The sequence below is a fragment of the Phalacrocorax carbo genome, chromosome 5, assembly GCF_963921805.1.
Source record: "Phalacrocorax carbo chromosome 5, bPhaCar2.1, whole genome shotgun sequence".
Classification (NCBI taxonomy): domain Eukaryota; kingdom Metazoa; phylum Chordata; class Aves; order Suliformes; family Phalacrocoracidae; genus Phalacrocorax; species Phalacrocorax carbo.
This window is the reverse complement of record NC_087517.1, coordinates 26,828,221-26,849,077: the sequence shown is the minus strand read 5'-3', so window position 1 is coordinate 26,849,077 and position 20,857 is coordinate 26,828,221. Positions and strand designations below refer to the sequence as shown.

Here is a 20,857-nt window from a genome sequence, read left to right as displayed (position 1 = left end):
AAATAAAATTGAAAATTACAGAGCTTTCAGAGAACAAAATATAGAAAAAAAATTTATACTTAAAAAAATCACAGTTCTTTGAAGATAATTTAGCTGAGTATGTTTGATATGCTTATTTATATAATGTTGCTAATGCAAAGAATGACATGTGGTTTACTAAGGGCACTTGTAAGAGGACATTAAAGCAGAGAGGTGATTGGCATTGGAAAAAAAAAGATAAAGCATATAACAACCCTATATTATAAATAGTTCCCATGGTAAATGAACACCATTTTTTAAATTATATATGACTCTTCTTTTCAATGTGTATTGAACTAATTTGTTAAATTGGCAATGCATCTCATCCATATGTGTATAAATGGAAGTGTAGCTTCCTAGAGCTTCATCAGTGCCATTCCTATCATTCCATAAAATATTTCATAAATTAAAGAAAATGTATCTACATTTAATCTAAGTAACAAAAGAGTTTTACAGCAAATTTAATATAACTAAATTTAATAGTGGTTATCTCAGCTGATATAAGTCCATCTTAAAAGTCTTGAAATCATGGATGCTTCATAATCAGAACTACTAGGTCATCTTAACTTATATTATTATGAGAATCATTTTCCCTAGTGTTGAGCTTGCTGCACCAAGTCAGTGCCAACTGCTGGTAATAATACTTTCATGTGGTACCAAATCTGTCTAGCTGTAGTTAGGTGAGGCTTTCTTTGTGTAGCTCTTAGGCAGAATCTCTCTGCTGCCATTTGAAAGGCAGGTGCTCATATAGTCTACATCCTGATCCTGCAAAGAACTGGATTCATCTTTGTATGCTGTGAATAATTGTACTAAGATGTTTGGACTAGCACAGTGTATAAAATGAAGTCCCTGTATAGCTTCCTTTCAGAAGGAGGGGAAAAAAAGAACCCGATAAAAAACAAAACCTTATGTAAACTACATGTTGTATTTTATGAGAAAAGTACTATGAATAAATACAGATCTACTTGCCCAAGCCCAGTAAAACTGTTTTTCTGGAAACTAAGCCTGGGCATACATTTATGTGGCTACTATTTCCACAAATGGCCTAGAGTATGTGAGGGATGTCTGCCTCTAGTTAAAATCAATGAAAGCTCTCAGACAGCATTTTTCATAGGTTGTCTGAACAAGGATCTCATCCTTTGCCCAAAAACTTTTTCTGCCCCAGATATTCTGGAAACAATACTCAGCATTCATAATGCAAAAATGTTGATTAGTAAGATTGAGTTCCACTACTGGAAAGAAATTCTGAGGAAATAAGAATGTTTTATGAGATGGCATAGTATTATCAATTTCTGTATTAGATTTTCAGTGTTCAGATTGTGGTCTGTTAAACAGCTCTTGAAAAAATCTAAATTGAAGTGAGCTGGTTTCTTTTTTACTAATAACTATGCTTACTCTGTTTCAGCTCAGAGACTCATTTAAGGACCTCAAAAAGAAATTCAACAATTTGAAGTTTAACTATACGAAGAAAACTGAAAAAGCTCGAAATCTGAAAGTACTTAAAATACAGATTCAGCAAGTTGATACATATACAGAGAAAATACAGGTAATATTAGAAATTTTAGTCTTAGTGAAGGCTTCACTGGCTGAATTGCTGTGGCCTATGCCAAGCAGATCAGAGGAGATGTAAAATGTATCGTGGGCTTCCCTGTTACTCAGATTTATATCTTCCTCTCTCTCAGTCACTGACTGAGACATTTTTCACTGCTCTGTTCCTTTCATTCTTCCATTTCCTTCAGTGGAATGATCTTACATCAATTCCTGACTTCTCGGTGTTCACTTCTTTTATTCTCCATTATTTTTCTATTTAATCTTTTATTCTTCTTGCCTCTGTTCCTTCACAATATGTAACCTGGTCTCTCCTGTCCTTAAAAAGCAAAATAAAACAAATACACCATCAAAATCAATGAATCGGCAATAAATGTGCACATATTCCCTCCTGCATCCAGTTATATTCTTGTCTTTCTCATTTCATCATGTAAGTCTAAACCTTTTCTGTGTCCATTCCCTGGAATTGATCATGCTTATTTGCACCTTAGAACCTTGCTAGCCTCACCCATTCTTTGTACTCACCAGAAACCCTTCTTCTAAAGCCTCCAATTATATTTTTAGTTGCCGGTCAGAACTAGCACTTTTTGTATTTCTTGCCCTGCCAGTCTCTTCCTTCACAACTTTTTTACTTGAAATTTTCAGTAGCTTCTATGATTCTATTTTTGCTATTTCTTTAGTTGTCATTGACTATTCCTTTTACAACCTTTTTTTTTTTTTTCTTTCTTTCTTGGAAATTTCATCCATAAATGCAAATTCAAATCACAGAATCATTGAGGTTGGAAGGGACCTCTGGAGATCCTCTAGTCAAAATTCCTTGTTCAGAGCATGGTCAACTGCAAATGATTTCTCTATGTTACGTCCAGTTTGATTTTTAATATCTCCAGGGATGGAGATTCCACAACCTCTCTAGGCAAGCTGTACCACCCTCAGAGTAAAAATAGTAGGTTGGTGGATGTTTTTTTTGTTTGGTTGGTTTTGTTTTTTTCTTACACAGAATTTCCTGTATTTCAGTTTGCATCCCTTGCTTCCTGCCTTTTCACTAGACACCACTGAGATCAGTCTGTCTCTGTTTTCCTTACTCCCTCCCATCATGTTTTTATCCACATTGATAAGATCCACCCTGAGCCTTCTCTTCTCCAGGCTTAAAAATCACAGCGCTCTCTGTCCTTTCATGACAAATGCTCAGTTACTCAGTCATCTCTGTGGTCCCTTGCTGGATTTGATCCAGTATGTCTAGGTATTTCTTGTACTGGGGAGACAAAGTGACTCCAGATGTGGCCTCACTAGTGCTGTGTAGAAGGGAATAATCATCTCCTTTAACCTGCTGGCAACACTCTACCAGTGTATATTCTTACAAGTGTATACGTGGACAGTTCATGAAATACTTCCCTATTTTAAACCAATCTTTTCCTTTCCAAACAAAAATCAAGGACCTGTCATCTTGCATCAGTTGTAAAAGAGCTAGCACAAAGATGTCCTGATCAACTGGCAAGACCAGCGTTCAGATATAACATATATAAACGTATATATGTACATTATCTTATCCTAAAACTTACAGGTCAAGTTTATATCAGACATCATAAAGTACTACTATGAATACTTGTTCCCCTTGGTCTTTGGGATTATGCAGGATTGTCACTGACGTTGCTTATGTCAGATTCTTAAGCAATATATTAATATTGTACGACTTAAATAATTGTGCTTAAATTGACTTGTATTGGGTTAAAGACTCCCAAGGCTTAGTAGTGTTTTTTCCTTTCCAGATTCAATGAGTTATTTTGTTCAAGACTGCATGTTTTATTAATACAGATATTTATTTTTAAGTTGAAAAATGTAACTCAGTTCTAGCTTTAATTTGCACTGATTTTAATCAGCATTGTAGAGACCTCCAGTTTCCTTTGCTTTTTGAAAAAGCAATTTGTACTTGTAATTTTTAAAACACAGAACAAGAAATAGGTTTATGTGATTTTTTTTTCCCATGTTTTTTACTTCTTATTTGTAAAAATAGAAACACTTTCATTGCTGTATTTAACATTGCTACATCTTTTAAACAGATTCTTAAAAAGAAGATGGATAATTTAGAGAAGAAACTCATTGGCCCTTTAGTAAATGAACCTAATGCTAAAGTTAGAGTACTCTTGGGGTCAGTCAGTGACTTACAAAAACAGCTGAATGACTTTAGCAGAGTTGTGGAGGATTACAAACAAAATCTGGATCTCGTGGAGCATCTGCAACAGATGATGGAAGAGGTACTAGTAAACCTGAGATCCCCACTGTGGCTGTAATAATGATCCAGGGCTGGGATAGATAGAAGTGCTTATAAATACTTTGGGCAAAATCTGTGGCTTCCAAAAATAGTAGATTAGTAAAAATCTGTATTTTCTTCTATTTTTTTCTTAGTAACTGTGGAGGAAGGGGGGGGGGGGGGAAACCATGCAACGTGACCATATTCTTGCACCACTATGCATACGACTGGAGTCTCCACCTCCATATGACTTTCATAGTGATTCAGCCTATCTATGATCATACTTATGAACTAATTTTTCCTAAGTATATTCTGAGGCAACACAGAAAATGCCCCAAGGCCTTCTGATAGCTGTCAAAGCACAAGAGCCAGCTATCACGGTACCCACTTGGTTACTTGTCAGAAATTGCTGTCTATGTGGTATGTAATTCTGTAACTGAAATGTAAAATATTCAGTTCCTTAAAAGCATAATATAATTTTTCTAAATAGACTTAATTGTTAAGGATATGTATACTTCTTTTTCTGAACTGCAGTCTAAGTCTTTGTGGAGACTTCTGTAACTTTATTTTAATATGTCTGAGGACTGCCTTATGCATTGCCTTTTTTTAGAAGGAAAAAAAGTTCATAACAGTGTTTTCCCTCTTGCCACATTGTGTTGGTGCATCTGCTGTAAGGAAAGTGTATTCCTGTCATCATTCTTTATTTTTAGAAGTAATGTTGTTCGTATCTCCAAAGTGATCTAAAGGCATGACAAATAAATTCCCTTAATGATAGATCACAACACTAAAATTTTGTTTAAAAGATTTTTTCAGTGTCCAGTGTCCAGATCTGACCAATGTGTCATTTCACACATTGTTAGCAAAACAATCTATTGCCATTTGTTTGTTGTGGATTCACATTTTTAAACTTCCCCCTTACCAAATAAATTCTTTCCTAGAGCTAAAATTTAAGATTGCTCTTTTTAACCAGTGTAAAGTATCACCTTTTACTCAACAGTTTTCTTTCAGCAAATAGGCACAGTCCTCAGTAATGACTTCAGAGGCAGTTAAAAATGGTGATTATTAGCGGCTTGCTGTAATCATGCAATATGGATAATACTGAGTGAACACCAGATTCTATCATCCTTTGAGTATTAACCAAAAGGGCTCGTTAAGGTTATGTTCTAAAGCCCATTCTTGTCAGTAGAAAGATTACTAGCAACTTTAATGATTGCTGAGACCAAAACCCCAGTTTGTTAGTAGACTAAATCTAAGCAACCTTGTTGCCCTTACAGAGGTATAACTGTGGCCACGACATAGAGTTTGTTAAATTAGTCAGTTCATACGCAAGATGGAAAGAACTCAGATATAAAACATGTTTGCAGAACCATTAACTAGTAACATTATCATGCTTGTAAGATGAACATGGATCTAGTGTTTAAAGGAAATTTAACAGCTATTAATATTTGAAGCAGCATTGGTAATGAACAAATGTTTTTTAGGTTAAATTAAAATCAGAAAATTTAAAACATACTGTATGCTGCTGATTATGGAAAGTCTAAGAACAGTCCAGTCTGTTCTATGAAGGCTTGAACTGCTGATAATTCGATATAATGCAGTGTTTTTACCCCTCAGTGTCAATTTTGGTTTGAAGATGTGAATGCAACAGTCATTAGAGTTGGCAAGTATTCTGCAGAATGCAAAACAAGGGAAGCAATAGAGACTCTCTACAAGCAATTCAATAAGTTTATTGAGCCTACAGTGCCTCTACAAGAAGAGAAAATTCAGCAGATTATAGACCTCGCTAAACGGTTATATGGTGAGGAGTTGTCTGGTAATGTACTGTGGGGAAAAAAATACAATAACTTAGGACAGGAGGAAGCAGATTCCTAGATTTGTTCATTTAAGAAGAAAATCCCATGAAGTTTAAAAAACAAGTGTTGTTTTATTTTAAAGTATTGACTGGAAGAGGTTAAGGATTTCAGAGCAAATACTTAAAAAATAAAAATATGAAAGTACTCAACAGTCTGGTAGTTACTTGGTTTTCTGTATACAGCCTGAGTTCACCTTGAAATCAAAGTGTGAATGTCCTTGCAATATTTATGAGCTTGGAATTAAGACTTCATGGCTTATACTATCTCATTGCAGGCAAGTCTTTGAAGTCAAAGTACATTACAGTGATATACCTCAGTGCTGAGTGAATTTTTTACTTTAACACTGTGAATTACTAGTGGTATTTAATTGCCAACTTTCTTAAATGTTTTATTAGCAAAAAATGTAGATTGTTATGTAAATCGTGTATTTACAGTTGTATTGATCTGGAACGTTGACCAAAAAGAATGAAGGTCAACAAACTTCATGTTTTGCTATTTTCCTCCCACTAGTAATGATTATATACTTGAAGTTATTTTATCCAAAGATAATGTGATGGTTCAAATGCACAAGGATACTGTGTAACCTATCAATTCAGGTAGTAAATCTGAAAAAAACTTCAACAAAGTCAAACTGCACTTTTAAATTCCTCTAATGTAGTGTTGGAAAGACTATTTCGTGAGCAAAGATCACTGCTTTTTTCTCTTTTTTTTTTTTTTTTTAACCTTCTCGATATTTTGAACATTCTTATCTGTAGGAAAGGAGCTGACAGAATGGATTCTTGAAACCAGCTGATTAAGAACACTGGGAGAAAGAAGCTGCTTTGTGATTTTTAAACCATTACATGAGAAAAAGCTTCTCCATCCTGCCTTTGTTTTGTATTTCTTATAACAGGGATCTAAGTGCCTCCTGGCTGTATAATAAAGCAACTAGTTTAGGAGACACTTTAAGAGGTCAATATCTTTTAGAGAAGTAACATTAACCAGATAGAAGCAATTTTCTTCAAGGAGAAGCCTAGCGGAAGACCTGCAGCAAGTATGAGGGCCCATCATACTAACTACTAACTACTACATAAGGTAGTAAGAGGTAGGAAAACACATTGCTGAATACCACAGAACTCCTTCAGAAAAACAAAAAACAGAAAAATGTAATTATTGTAGTATATTAGGGTTACAAAGTACATTGATTGTTACACATCTGTTTGAGGCATTCTGTTTTACTTTCATGTCGTTTTACCTTTGTAGGTATTGAAGAAGGAAAGAAGTATGTTGAAAAAGCCATATTAAAGTACAAAGAAATAATTAATTCTGTTGATGAGTTGTGTAGATCTCTGAGAGAACTTAAGGAGACTAAGGTATTTTTGTTTTTCATCTGGAGAATATATTGCATCTGCATCAAGTTATCAGGCTTAGTGTCTGAATCAGTACTTTTAACTGAGGATCATCTATTGTCATAGGAAGCCTTCCTTAATTGTTCACTTTTCCATTACCGTAGGAAACGATCATAAAGAAATCAATGAAGCGCTACTTGTTTGTGCACTAAACATTCCTCCTAGGTTTCTTTTTCTCAACCCCTTTCAGAACTGTTACTGCTTTCAAGTAAACTTTAGGGGAAAATATAATAAGTTCTTGGAGTATCTAGACAAATACATTTTTTTCATATTTCTTCTTCCCTTGGTACTGTAATATAAGTAACTGCTAGATTTATAAAATGCCAAACAACCTAGCTTGGCTCCCTATTGGAAAAATAATCCCAAAACCCAAGTTGTGTTAAAATCAAAGTAATTTAAATTAGAAAAGCATGGTGTATAACACAAATATCAAAGAGAACAACAACATTGTTCGTTTCATATTCTGATAAGCTTCTTTAAGTGCAATTAAGTATAATGTAGCAACTGAGGAGGAATTATGGAAGACAGCTGAGGGGGCTAGATTTCTGTAATAAAGACTGTCTACTTGACCCCCACTCTCAGAGTAATGTATCAAAAATCTCCCACATGCAGCAGTAGCTGATGGGTTAATTCTTCTGTGAAGTTAGAAGAGTTAAAATGCTTAAATATCCTGCTCTTGTTGATGTTGAATGTTGTTTCACTTCTCTTTGGTGGAATTATACTATTAAAAATTGAAGAACACCTCAATTATCCATTAGTACACTTAAAAACTGTAAGAGATGCCAAAAATACAAATAAGTTCCAAAAGTCATTGGATGAATGGAAAGAAGGCTTTGCCTTGCACTGTGACCCAAATGAAACTTCAATATAAATGCCAGTTAGGTTTTTCAAAGTTCTCCCAATCCATGTGTTACATAAAAGCTGTTGTGTGCAGGACAGTAGCCCCAGGTTCTGTCAGAACAGGGTTTGAACCTTTGATCGTTTTTGCTAGCTCAACAAAATATGGATCTTTTCAAGAGAAGTGGAATTTAAGAATAATTGCAATATTTTACTTTGACTAAATTTGCTAATTGTAAAGTTATCTTTTTTTGAGTTGTTTGGAGAACTGTAACTGTAAAACTTCTGGGCTTCCTTACATTGTGCCACTGTGATGTTCTTCGAAATCTGTAGATTTCTTCCATGACAATTTTAAAGGTTTCATGAAGTCTTTATAAAACACAGTATGGTTGTCCAGATTTCTGTTATGTAAGTACTTTGTAACCAGTTATGCAGTCTTTGAGGCTTAAGCTAGAAATAAGCATTAGCCAAAAAGAATGCTAAAAGTAGCTGATCTAAATTACAGCTAACTACATTCAGAGCAGTTATGGACTGTCCAGATAGGAAGTTGAAGGAGGGAGGAAAACAAAAACAAATGCAAATTCTGCCTGGTTATGTTTGATGCTTAGAACACATCCTTCCTTTTCACCCTTTAGACAAATTTGACCATTCTAGAGGCACACAAATGTTTCTTTCCTCCCTAGAACTGTTTTTCTGAAATCCTGATTTTTTTTCCTAGATTTGTTGTTATCCTCTTTTTTTCCTAATAGTGTCACTTTCTTAATCCTTTATTTTCCCTTACTTATGCTGGGTGCAAATTGGCTAACATTCCTTCGATTCTTGACCAACCACTTGAGTTCTTCAGTCTTTGGTGTCCTGCACTTTCTCTGCCTCAGAAAAAAATCCCTTAGGCTTTGAAAAATGTTGTCTTGTCCAGAGATGAATGAATGAGGTTTTGCTGCATATTTTTGCCCTAAGCAATTTACACCTGTGCTCATGACAGATTTTAGTTAAGATTTCACTTTTTTTTTCTACTCTATTGTACAGAGCATAAGTTGGTGTGTAGCTAACAACTGCTACCTTCTATTGTGTGTAAACTTACTTAATTTTATTTTCACATGGCAGAAAGATGGCTGTTCTGAAGAGTTTGTTACTGTTCAAAAAGAAGTAAGAAATGGTCAAGAAGCATGTGAAGCTGTTATTAAAGACAAAGCAGAGGAACAGAAGCAGGTGAGTTGGGTTTTTTGTTTGTGTTTTTTTTTTTAACTCTGTTTCTTAAAAGGGTTTGTGTATTGCTGGATAGTTTATTGCTTTTCTGTCTTGAAGCCTCCCTTCAGATGGGCATTATCATTGTAGTCTTGGTCATTTCTCTTTCAATTCTTTTTAGTTGTCCCTTTGCATTCTATCCAATCCACATACTCTTCCCTATTAATTTTATTTATTTAGCCTTTTTACTTGCCTATGTATCTCTCTCTCATTTCTGAAATAATATTATTTTCATAATCTTTTACTAGTTTTCCTTTGGTCCTACTGCCACAGTATTCTTAATGCAGATGCCCTCTTTGTGACCATTTCTCCTTCCTCAATGGAGAACACATTCTGCTCTCTCTTTTATAATAAGACTTAAGGGAATATAGGAAGTAATAGAGGAGACTGTTGTTAGTATTTCCCAGGGCCCTAACATTCATATTCCCCCTAGAGACAAGCTATGAAAGTATTTGATTTATAAGTAATATGCTATGAGAGAAGCCTTATAGCTGAGAATTTGAACTAAGTAATGGTGGAAATTATGATGCTTTGAATCATTAAAGTCTTTGTCAGGAAAAAAAAAGTGTTTTTTAAACCTTTTGCTTTCAGATGGCATCAGGTAAATTGCTTACAAATTCAGAAAGCATTACTGAGATGAGAAACAATACTCTGTCTCCCACCGACACTAAACAGGTATTTGCTGTTCATTATTGATATTTTTTTACATTAAATTGATGGGCATTGTTGTGTATTTTCAAAGGAATTTTACTCCTTAATTCCTTGCCTCTCAAAAGTGACGGATATTGTTATGGACTAGTGGGCTTTGATTGTCGTCCTATTTACAGTATTACAAAAATCTAATGCAAAACAAGCACAGAATTGCTTCACTTTTGCAACAGGAAAGTCATCATGGCAAAAACCATGATGGAACACAACTACAGCTGTCAGCTGTTCACTATGACATCGTGTCACAGATAATATGCTGTACTGTTGGTATGATGCTATACATCAAATAAATAACTAAGCATCAAGTTGTCGTCTTCACCCTCGCCTCAAAACCCTGAAGTTACATTTCAGTTGCCAAAATTCCACGTAGCAGAGATCATAAATAAATTCCAAAGTATGGTCTGCATGTTGAGGAAAATGCACAAAAGGAAATTACATAGCGAAAGACTGGGTATGCATTTAGAATGATAAAAATCCTATCAGACAACCATGTTTTACTCATGGATATTCAGTAAATGAATATGAAAGGTTCCAAACTGTCAATGAACAAATGTAGTCTTAGAAATACAGGCAATACAAAACCAGACCTATGTTTTATGAGATTAATTCCTTTAGCTTAAAGAACGTTTTGAAGCCTTGAGATCCTGGACATAAATGTAAATAACTTACTATGTGAAATGTTGTCAAAAATGGAGTGGGTGGTAATATATTTAATTCTTTAGAAAGGTAGGATACATTGGGAATTGATTAAGAGCTCTAAAATTTCCATTTTACAATCTGATAACACAGACCAATACTATAAGACATTAAGTTGTGATGTTTTGTAGAAATTCAACTAATATTAATATTTCCTTCAGTTCAATACATAATGTCTTGTAATCTGCTGATGAGCCAAAATTAAGCCTGAATAATTTTGTTACCTCCACTCCAAGTCAATGGGAGTTTCACCATTGATTTTGAGCCCAGATTTCACTCAAAGTTTTGTGACTGTCCCAAAGAGCCACCCTCAGGGGAATCACCTCACCCAGCAGATGTCCATAGCCTTATTTCCTATTTTGCTAGACCACAGCTTTGCCAGGCCTTGTCAAACTGCCTCAGCTGCCAAGGGGAGAAGTCAAGGGTATGCAAACCAGCAAATATCAGATGTGAAGTATGGCAACTATGATGTTTCCACCCTTTTCACCACTTAAAGAAGTAGCAGGTTTTTTTCTCACTAGAGCTTTTCTGTCTTCTTTTTCCATCATTTCTGAGGAAAGACCTGGCCCATCCTTAGCCCCTTGTCTAGTGGGCCAGAAATCTCTAATTTTGTCTGTACCTGTGCAAGATAATTTTGCAGTATTAATTTGCTTCAGTAAAAAACATCACCCTCTATAAAGTGGACTAAACATTCTCATTGCACATTCATTCTCATGCTGCTTTGATCCCAGGTACACACTAGGGCTGGAAGTTCTCATCCTGCCAAAGCCTGTCTGACAGCTTGCTCACTCACTGCCCACCTGACATTCTTTTCCCCAGCGTTTTCCCCAGCATTTTCCCCAGTGTTTTCCCCAGGGTCATTTTCCAGCAATGTCTGAAATAACTCTGTTCAGTTCTGTGCTCTCCAGATGAGGTGACAATGAAACCGACAGCACATCCCTGCACTAAGATCCTAGATTAGTCACTGGAAGAGTCCTATGTTGTCATAGCCTTCCCGTAGTTACCCAAATGTATGCCACTGTGTGTACATGTGCACAGACTCCTCAGCAGGTGGAATGGACCTGGACCATTGATTTCTTTCATAAATTCTGGCTATTCAGAAATTGTGACCTATGTTTTCTAAATATACCTGCTCAGAATTTAACATTCTAAAGAATTTTTCAACTTCTTAATATTTAATCAGATTTTGTTTATTAAATTTGTCAGTGCAAGTCAGACCAAAGCAACCAGAATTTGTTGCTGAAGTGTCAATTAAAGTGTCATTTAAGAAAGAGTTAAAATTCTTGTCAGGCTTAAAACTAAGAGAATTATTTAGAACAGTGCTGATAAGGTTAAAAGTGCTAGGGAGAGTCAAAATTTCAAACCCTAGAAAAACATGTTGTATGAGTATATTGGAATTAATCCCTAAAAATAACGATTTCTTAGGAATAGTTTACAATTAGTTAGAATCCCAATAAAAAAATTTGAATATGTGCAGAAGGAAGAAGTAACTCAGTATTTAATGTTTTCTCAGTAATTGGAAAGGGAAAAAATTGACACATTTCACCGAATCAGAAAGCCAGTTATAATTTATCGTGTTTATATCCATGATATATTCATACTGAAAGACACTTTGGGGTTCAGAGTTCATCAGGGGATGCCTGTGGAAAACACATTTAATACCCAAACTTGAACTTCATCTTGCAACTGAATTGAATTATTTAGTAAAATAGACACAGTAAAATCCCAACTTTCTTCCAGCCTAATTCATGGATCTGACATAAGTATCAGGGCTTTGAATTAAAAAATGTATCAACTTGCAAAAACACCTATACTCAAACTGCCATATCTACAGGACCAGGGCACATGTAAGGTTCTATTTCTTCTGTTTACTTTTATTTCGTTGATTTTGTGCACTGATGATTAGGTTATATTTAGAGCGATAGCAAAAAGAAAGCAGAAACAAATCTGCCTCTGCACTTTTGTACTGGATACTGTCAAAGAGACCTGATTTGGAAAGTGACGATATCCAGTGTATCACCTAACTGATTTATGTGAAGAGTTCACAGGTGATAGAAACGTTGCTTAGTAGCTTACATATTTTTGTATAGAACTCAACAATGAGAGAATAGCATAAGAAAACATTATGAACACCTTTGCTGAGAGCCCTAGCACAAATAAAATAGGCCTGAATAGGTGATTACACATTTATCTAAATATCAAAACTCAGAGAATTAATTAATAAATCAGGTGTCTTAGATTTTTTTTGTGATTAAAATTAATGCACTTGTGCCACATCCAATTCTTTTTGAAACATGATGAGAGGGATTTTTTTTAAAATTCTGGATCCAAGATAATATAAACACAATTTTAATATTGTTTTCTCTTAATATTTGTACAAGATGTTGGTTTAGTTTTGCAAATCTTGAACATGACTGGTGACTCTCTTTCTCAAAGAATCAAAGTCTACTAACTTGGCTGGTAATAAATTTATTGCTATGTAACTGTTTCCCATTTAGATGTAATTAGGCCACCTCCTCCTCCACTTTCCCCTTGCAAAGGCTTTTATAAACAGCACCTACAGGAAATCCACAGGCTGTCCTTTGTTTATAGAAAGAGGTACTTTTTCTTTTCTTGTTACTGTTATAATAAATGCTTATATATAATTACAATAACATCTGCTAGGATCTATCCAAACAGTTTGAAACTCCAGTTAGCTGTTGCAAATTTTTCTGAGGAATTATCCTTTTCAGTGTATTTCTTCCTGCTTTTCAAAATACTTTAAGCTTAATTAGAAGAAAGATTTCAAATATTGTTGCTAGCTTCTGCATGAAAAAGGGATGCATAGAATGATAACTCATTCTCTCTCTCTGTTTTTCTTCTTCTTTCCCTTCTCTTCTTTCCTCTCCTAATTTAAGGAGAGGAATAAATTGGCTGATATTCCAATTATCTGTCCAGCTGGTGAGGATCTTGTTTCACAGGATACAGAGCTGTCATCTTCAGCCAAAGAGGATAGTTTACAGACTGAATTCCTGGCAGAAGAACTACCCTCCGGAGATGAATATGAGTGTATATCACCTGATGATATCTCTTTGCCACCGCTTTCTGAGACACCAGAATCCAACCTCTTACATTCTGAAACAGAGCTAGAAGAGCAGTGCTGTTGTAGTTCTCATAGTCTGCATGTCAGTTCATATAGCTTGCAAATGCAGAAAGCTGCTAGTATTAAAAAAGTGATGGAAGAGTCTGGTCTTTTAACAAATTCTGCTTATGCTGACGCTACAAATAATAGAATGGAAAGCCCATCAGATCAGCTTGAGAAGTGTATCTCTTCAACAGATTCTGGTCCAAAAGCCAGAGCAGTATCTCCTTTGACCTGTAGCTTACAAGGAATATCTGAAGCTAGCACTACTTCCTGCACTATAAATGCCAAACCAGTATATAGCATGATGAGTGAAGTGTGCAAAACACATTTGCAACACCTTGAACTTCATAAAAGCATGGCAGAAACACAAGAACAATTGCATGACTTGAATAACTGTACTAAAACCCAGGATAGGCTGCATGCTTTGCCCGATGCATTCTCAGGTTTCGTGTTTCAATCAGACACCACCAGAAGCTGTCAGAGGCAGATGGTCACCCGAGAAGAGATTAAAAGTTCATCAGGAAAGAACAGCATGGCCAGCCTAACTGGACAGGCGCCTAACTTCTCCCAGCTTCTGTCTAACAAAACTGTCATGGAAGGTTCTCCGGTAACTTTGGAAGTAGAAGTAACAGGATTCCCAGAGCCTACACTGACATGGTGGGTAGCTTATAATGAGAAGTAGTAAATATACCTTGAAGTATATTCAAGCAAGACAGCTTGAACCACTTATAACCAAATGAATTATTTATAGACTAGGATAAATGGTTTATATCCTTTCTACTCCACACTTCTGCATGATTCCCACCTTCAAAATTGCTTTTGACAATTAACCTACTTGAAATAATCTCTCTGTACTTAATTTTATTAATAATGAGGGCATCAAACTACTGCAAGCATATCCAATGTTTTTTAAGGAAGTACATCATATAGTTTTTATACTCTTGAATATGACATTCCAGTTGTCCAATAATTTCCTAAAACAAATGTGCACCCCAGATCTATCCTAAGTAAATTCACATGGATTTTCTCAGGATCCTGACACTATATATGGACAGACAGGCACATACGTATGCAGCACAGTAAAATATTTGTATAACCACTACATATACAGAGAGAAACACATATATATATTTGTGAGAGTCAGTTGTTGAAAGCTGGAGAGATGTTACAGGTTAAAAAAAAACCAACATAAGTGTCTACACTGAGAGAACCAGTTTTATATTATATATTTATGTGCACTATGTATCTCACTCTGAACTGCTGCATGTCTAATTAGATAGCTTTATACTGCATTTGTGAGAAATACAGATGATGTAATGTAAACATCTTAAAAGATGACTTTTTAGAAATTCCCTACCAAAGGGAATAGGGACTGAGAGGGAGGCAGGTTTTCAAGATTTTGGTAGTAGTCCTTTATGTGTTGGCATATTTTCCTAAAATTGTAACATCTTTTGTCATTTCTCCACTTATTCCATTAGACTTTCACAATAGAGGACTTTCTGTTAATGTATTAAAATGAGATATTCATCTTGCTGGAAACATTTTGATATTATTATTACATATGTAAAGAATTAGGCAAACTATAAGCTTTTTAGTAAGCTGAATTTTCTGTGGCACTGAGAAAAATAGTGGACACTGCAACCTTGATGCTATAAAGTGTTGGTATCAATAAAGTGACTTTGTTTTAAATTCTGGTATTCTAGACTTTGAGGAGTAATGTTGGTGAAACAAGAGGTACCTTCAGCTTTATTTTTTCATAAGAAAGCATTAATTTACCTCAAAAATATATACACTATCGATAAATGGTCTTTTAAAGAATAATATTCAACTGAAAGCATTTTGCAAATTAGAAATTTCTGAAAACAGAAAAGATGTGTGGTTTTGTAATTAAAAATTCACCAATACCATGTATTTTGTACTGATGTAGGCATTTTATTGGATGCACATCTAGAAAAGCATTTCTATGATTGTGTTAGTTTAAAGGTAGCTTATGCTAGAGCCAGAATTTTCCCTTCTAATATGTAAATCACGAGTCAATACATTACATGGTGACAGATCCTCAAGTGTTAGAATATGACGCCATTTCTCTGAAATAACTTCTAATGCATTGCTCTATCCTGTTTGATGGATCGATGATGTGAACTAAGTACATGTTAAGCGGACTGGCATGGAGGAACAGGTCCTTGACTGTTTTTTATACCGAAGACACAAATTCAGAAAGTTTGTACATTGCTTATGCAACTTAAGAGCCTATTTATGAGTTGAATGTGGATTGACTCAACACCTTATTGGCAAAAATGTTTCAGCACAAAACTGAGGGCCCAGGCCTTCATGCTACTATCTCCAGTACTGCAGTGAGATGACTGTGACTTGTCCATTCAAAACCATTTTCAGAAACATATTTTCTATTATCCAGTAATTTGAATAGTTTAAATATTAATTCATATTTGCACACAACTTTAAAACTGAGGAATGAGAGTACAGTAGAAAGTCCTATCTCTTGCTGTCAGTGTAGTGTTGTAGAGGTTGTCTGAATTTGAGAAGTTCTGCTTGGCATACAGTGATATAAATCTGACTTACAAACTGACTCTCTGCTCCAGGTACAAGAAGGGCCAGAAACTGACTGCAGATGAGCACTTAAAGCTTTTACAAAAGGAGACAAAGCATACTTTGTTCATTCAGAAGGTGTGCGATAAAGATGCTGGCCTCTATGTTGTTCGGGCTAAAAATTTGAACGGCACTATCTCATCAAGTGCCATTCTCCACGTGAAAGGTAACAGGCCACCTATTACAAGAATAGACTGGAAAATGCTCTGTGTCATCTATATTAGCATATCACTAATGTACTGGCTATTCACAAAATAAGTACAATATTGACTGCACTGGACTTAATTCTCACGTGCTAAGACAACATTAAATTTATTTTCTTACACTGCATCTTTCACAATCTGTACCAAACCACTTTTATGTCATACTCGATATGTTGCTTGGTTTTTTAATACCAGTATTATGTGCTTATTTTCCTTTCTTATAATGATGTTGAGATAAAAAAATTAGAAAAATTTTCTATAATCTGAGGAAGAGTTTTGTTTTCTAGAAACGTTGGCATTACAAAGTGTTGGAAACAGTCTTAATGGTTATAGGTATTAAATGTCAAGATACAGCCACGTAGAGTGCTGTGATCAACATACATTTTATGATATGCCTTTTTTTGGGAGGGGGTGTGGGGGGTGTTGAAATATTTTTTTGAAACATCAAATGTATTATTTCCAACCACATTTTTCTCATATACTTCTTAACAATTTTTTTGTAGGATAAAGCTTCTTAGTGAAGAAATCATACCATTCATGATTGCACTGGCATAGAACAGATTTAAATCTGCCTCAGCCCAGCAGATAGTCTCCACAAATGAGAGTTGCAGTAGTTCTAATATGGTTGTGATCGTCTGCACTACAAAGATTTGACCCAGAATCATCAGTATTTCTGGAAGTGGCATCTAGCATACCAAAAACCCCAAATGTTTACAAAATGAGACATTCCAACATACCAGTCTGCTTAGGTAGATGCTTGTGATACTTTCTCTGCCTTCCATTAAAATTAAAGACATAAATATTTCTAATAAACCACTAAACTGTTAGTATAAGACAGAAAGATAATAGTTTATGAAGTGAGCATTTGCGTACGTTTAACATGTTTAACACACTGATTTCAGACCGAATCAACCAAATTTGGGAAACACTGAAAAGTGTATTCACACCAAATTAAAAAAAAAATAATCTGTTCTGTATCAGTCAAATAGAATTCTCCTATAACTTCAAAACACTAAATCCAAATCAGAACTTTGTTCACCTAGATATTGCACTTCATTCCTGACAAGGACAACCACAAATATTACTTTTTATTAAAGTAGTAATTTGTTTAAATATTTTATGACATTGACATAATACTGCCAGTGGAAGATTTAATTTATAAATCCTGAAATGTAAATTAATTCTTTAGCTCCAGTACTTTCTGTATTTGTACAGTAAAAACAACTGACAAACAGCTACAGGATTTTTCCTGCATCTTTGATCTGCAGCTTTCATATTACAACTGCACAGGTGCAGAAAATTTATAGAGAGTAAATATTTACTTTCTCTTGCATAATTAGCTAAAAATTAAGTATGCCTTTACTGTGTAGCATGCTATGAGCAGAACATATGTTGCAAATTGCCAAGGGTCAGTGAGATTGAAGACTGACATTTAGATATTTTGGCCCAGTGACTGCAACTTTATTAAAATTCCTGTAACTTTGAAACAGGAGAAGTTCTCAAGGGTATATAACCTCACAGCAATACGAGAGAGAGCAGGATGAGGAGCTGGTGTGTAGATGGAGGAACAAAGTAAATAGTAACCAAAATTGGTATTACCCTTAACGAACAACTTTCTAAGTTCAGTCATCTCCCCAAAATGTTGACTCGTAAGATTTCTCTCAAGTACATAAATAACCTATTTTCCTAAGGTATACTTTCCATTTCACAATAAAGCTATTTTTAATAGTTAGTCTGATTTTTAATGTTTCAATTTTCATAAAAGTAAAATTCAGTTTAGTGTTTTTGTGTCTTTGTGACTTTTTGTATTGTTATTATACAGCAAAGAACCTGTGTGAGCAAGCTGACTTGCATAAGTGGTACATTAAGCAATATTGTAGTAAGAACAAACCAAAGTGTGTCTCCTACGTGCCATAAGGTTTTGCCTGCTGCAGAGGTGCTAGTGCTCGGTAACTTTATACTGTTCACATCACTTATTTTCTATTTGTAAATGAGTCTTCTGAGTGATGGCTGCCCTTAAATCCTCTGTTTTTACTGAAAAATTTTACTCAAAAATTAGTAGTGATTAATGTTCTTTTGACTTGTTTTCAGCTTTTCTAAGTAATTTTATATAATACTCAGATCACTTTTTCAGGTATTTTTGCCTTTAGTATTGAGGCTAAGTATATGCAGACAAAAAATCCAGGAGTGAAAGCAGAAATGTTCTTTCCTCTTCTATCTTGCCTCTGCCAGAATTAGGCCTTTAAATAAAGCATTAACTATCATAAGGCTTGTGACATAAAGAGTCATTGTAGCTCTATAGATGCTGGGCTTAAAGCTGTATCTCTGTTTTAACTTATGGATCCTTCATCTTGAAAACTATAGAAAGTTCAGTGCTAGAGTAATCATTGGTCTGTCTTTTTTTTATATATATATGGCCAGTGTGTGAGTTGAGAGATATGCATTTGACCTTTTTGGTTGGAGGAGAGCTATTTGTTAAGCAAAACAACATTGCGACGTGAGTCTCTGTTCTTCAGAAAGCAAGGTTAGGGCCTGTCTTGCTCAGAAAAAAATTGTCCCAAACTCATCTATAGTTCTATCAAAGCAGGAGAAAAAGATGTGAACTTTTCATCATGTCATAGAGCAGGAACTGGAAGTAGCTTGGGTCTAGACTTGTAGGTGCTTGTGATTGCTGGCTGGCACTTACAGAAAGTCTGCTCGTTATTTGTAATAATCAGCCCTATGAGTTAAAAAGGCAACAGACACAAAACTACTGGATGAGTGTACACAGATTATGGGAACAAATTCTTTCCCCTCCCCCATAACGCTTCCTGATGTGCATCTAGGCTCCTAGGGTGTTAAAAGGGAGCAGGCATGCACACCTCCTCCCTCATACACATTGCATTAAACCTGTTTCTGTTAACTTCATTTAACAGGCTCTAGAACAAGTGGGAGAGATCTGTTACTTGCTTTACCTGAGATTTGACAGCCAGAATACAAGGCCAGTTTGCAAAATTGTGTAAGAGATGCAGCTTTGAATACAAGTGGGATTTATTGCAGATTTTTATTAATATTATTTAGAAGGTAGCCAGTGGTGTAGACTTTTATTGGAGTTTGGCTTACACTCCCAGTTCCAAGCATAACAAGGAGGACTGTCATCTTTCTTCTAAGACAGGAGGAGATAAAGAGAAGCTTCAGAGAGAGAGTAAATTTAATTCCAACATTTACAAATCTGTGCTGCATATGCCTATGGCAAACATAATCTGCCTTTAGTAAAATTCTAAGTATGTATCATGATGCACATCTAATCAAGTATACTTATATTTTGCCCCCAGAGCAGAAAAACATTTAAAATCAATACAACGCTGATTTTTTTTTCCTTCTGAATTCTGTTTTAAATAGTTAATGAAATGACCCTTGTAGCAAAAGTTTGTATTTTCTTTATCTATTTTTCTCTTTTTTTTCCATCATATTTTGCAAGCACTATTGGTAGTTTATCTACTGAACAAGACATAAAAGTAGTTTATCTCAGTGGACTTTTTCAAGGCATTGCTATCTGAGACTTGATTTGGGATTATATACTCCAGGAAGGTTTTCCAGATGAGGAGGTTGTATTGACAGGATGCCCCTGTAACAGTTCACTGCTAGATGTGTTGTTGAAACAGCACCTGTGCTCAATTTTATTGGCTGGAGAAGGATATTTTAAAGCCAATTCTGTCTAGAAGGTCACTAAAGGAAAGCTGACCTCTGCCCACAAAACTACAAAAGAAGAATGGTAGTGAAATGCCACACGTGGTGAACTTGACACTCGTTTTCCAACTTGAAGCATAAATGCCTGTTGTAACTGACAAATTAGGTAGCCCAGAATTTAACAGAGCCTCACAGAAAAAAGATGTCAAGTATGATCTTGCCTCCAGCTATGCCAAGACAAAACAAAATTATTCCATTGAGGAGGAGTAGATTAATGCAGAGTTCATTGTAACCCAGATTAAAATTATATAGGCCTAAAGCTTATATGGAAGATCCCAATAGATTACCTGTCACCCAGGGAAGCCGGCTGCCTTTCTAAGGAAAGTGAGTCTCACTTTTGCTATTCAGTTCAAATGCAGCTGAAGTGGCTTATGATCTATTCCTGTGCCAACACATCTACCTTCAATTTTACTCACACATGGTATCTGTGAAAAGGAAGCTTCCTACTACTGGATTAAATCATGGAATTGAGTCCCTACTTAAATGTTAAATTAGATCTTTCAGGTGTGTGTTATGAGAAGAAAGTGAGATGCAAATGAATCCAACTTTCAAAATCTAAGTACACTATTATTTTCAAGAGTACACACAAGTATGACACTCATGCTATTGCTATGTAACAGACTGTGAAATAATAAAAGGTCAAAGCAAACACC

The 20,857-nt window shown here is 35.3% G+C and overlaps 1 protein-coding gene across 1 annotated transcript in view; it reads left to right on the top strand.

Moving 5' to 3' along the window:
- CCDC141 (coiled-coil domain containing 141) overlaps positions 1-20,857 on the top strand; it is a 101,172-nt gene that overhangs the window by 73,488 nt on the left and 6,827 nt on the right. Inside the window, exons 18-25 of the mRNA XM_064451719.1 lie at positions 1,424-1,564; positions 3,624-3,818; positions 5,429-5,612; positions 6,910-7,019; positions 8,997-9,101; positions 9,729-9,812; positions 13,439-14,322; positions 16,266-16,438. Of these exons, the coding sequence (XP_064307789.1) occupies positions 1,424-1,564; positions 3,624-3,818; positions 5,429-5,612; positions 6,910-7,019; positions 8,997-9,101; positions 9,729-9,812; positions 13,439-14,322; positions 16,266-16,438 (1,876 nt within the window). The remainder of the gene's footprint in view (positions 1-1,423; positions 1,565-3,623; positions 3,819-5,428; positions 5,613-6,909; positions 7,020-8,996; positions 9,102-9,728; positions 9,813-13,438; positions 14,323-16,265; positions 16,439-20,857) is intronic.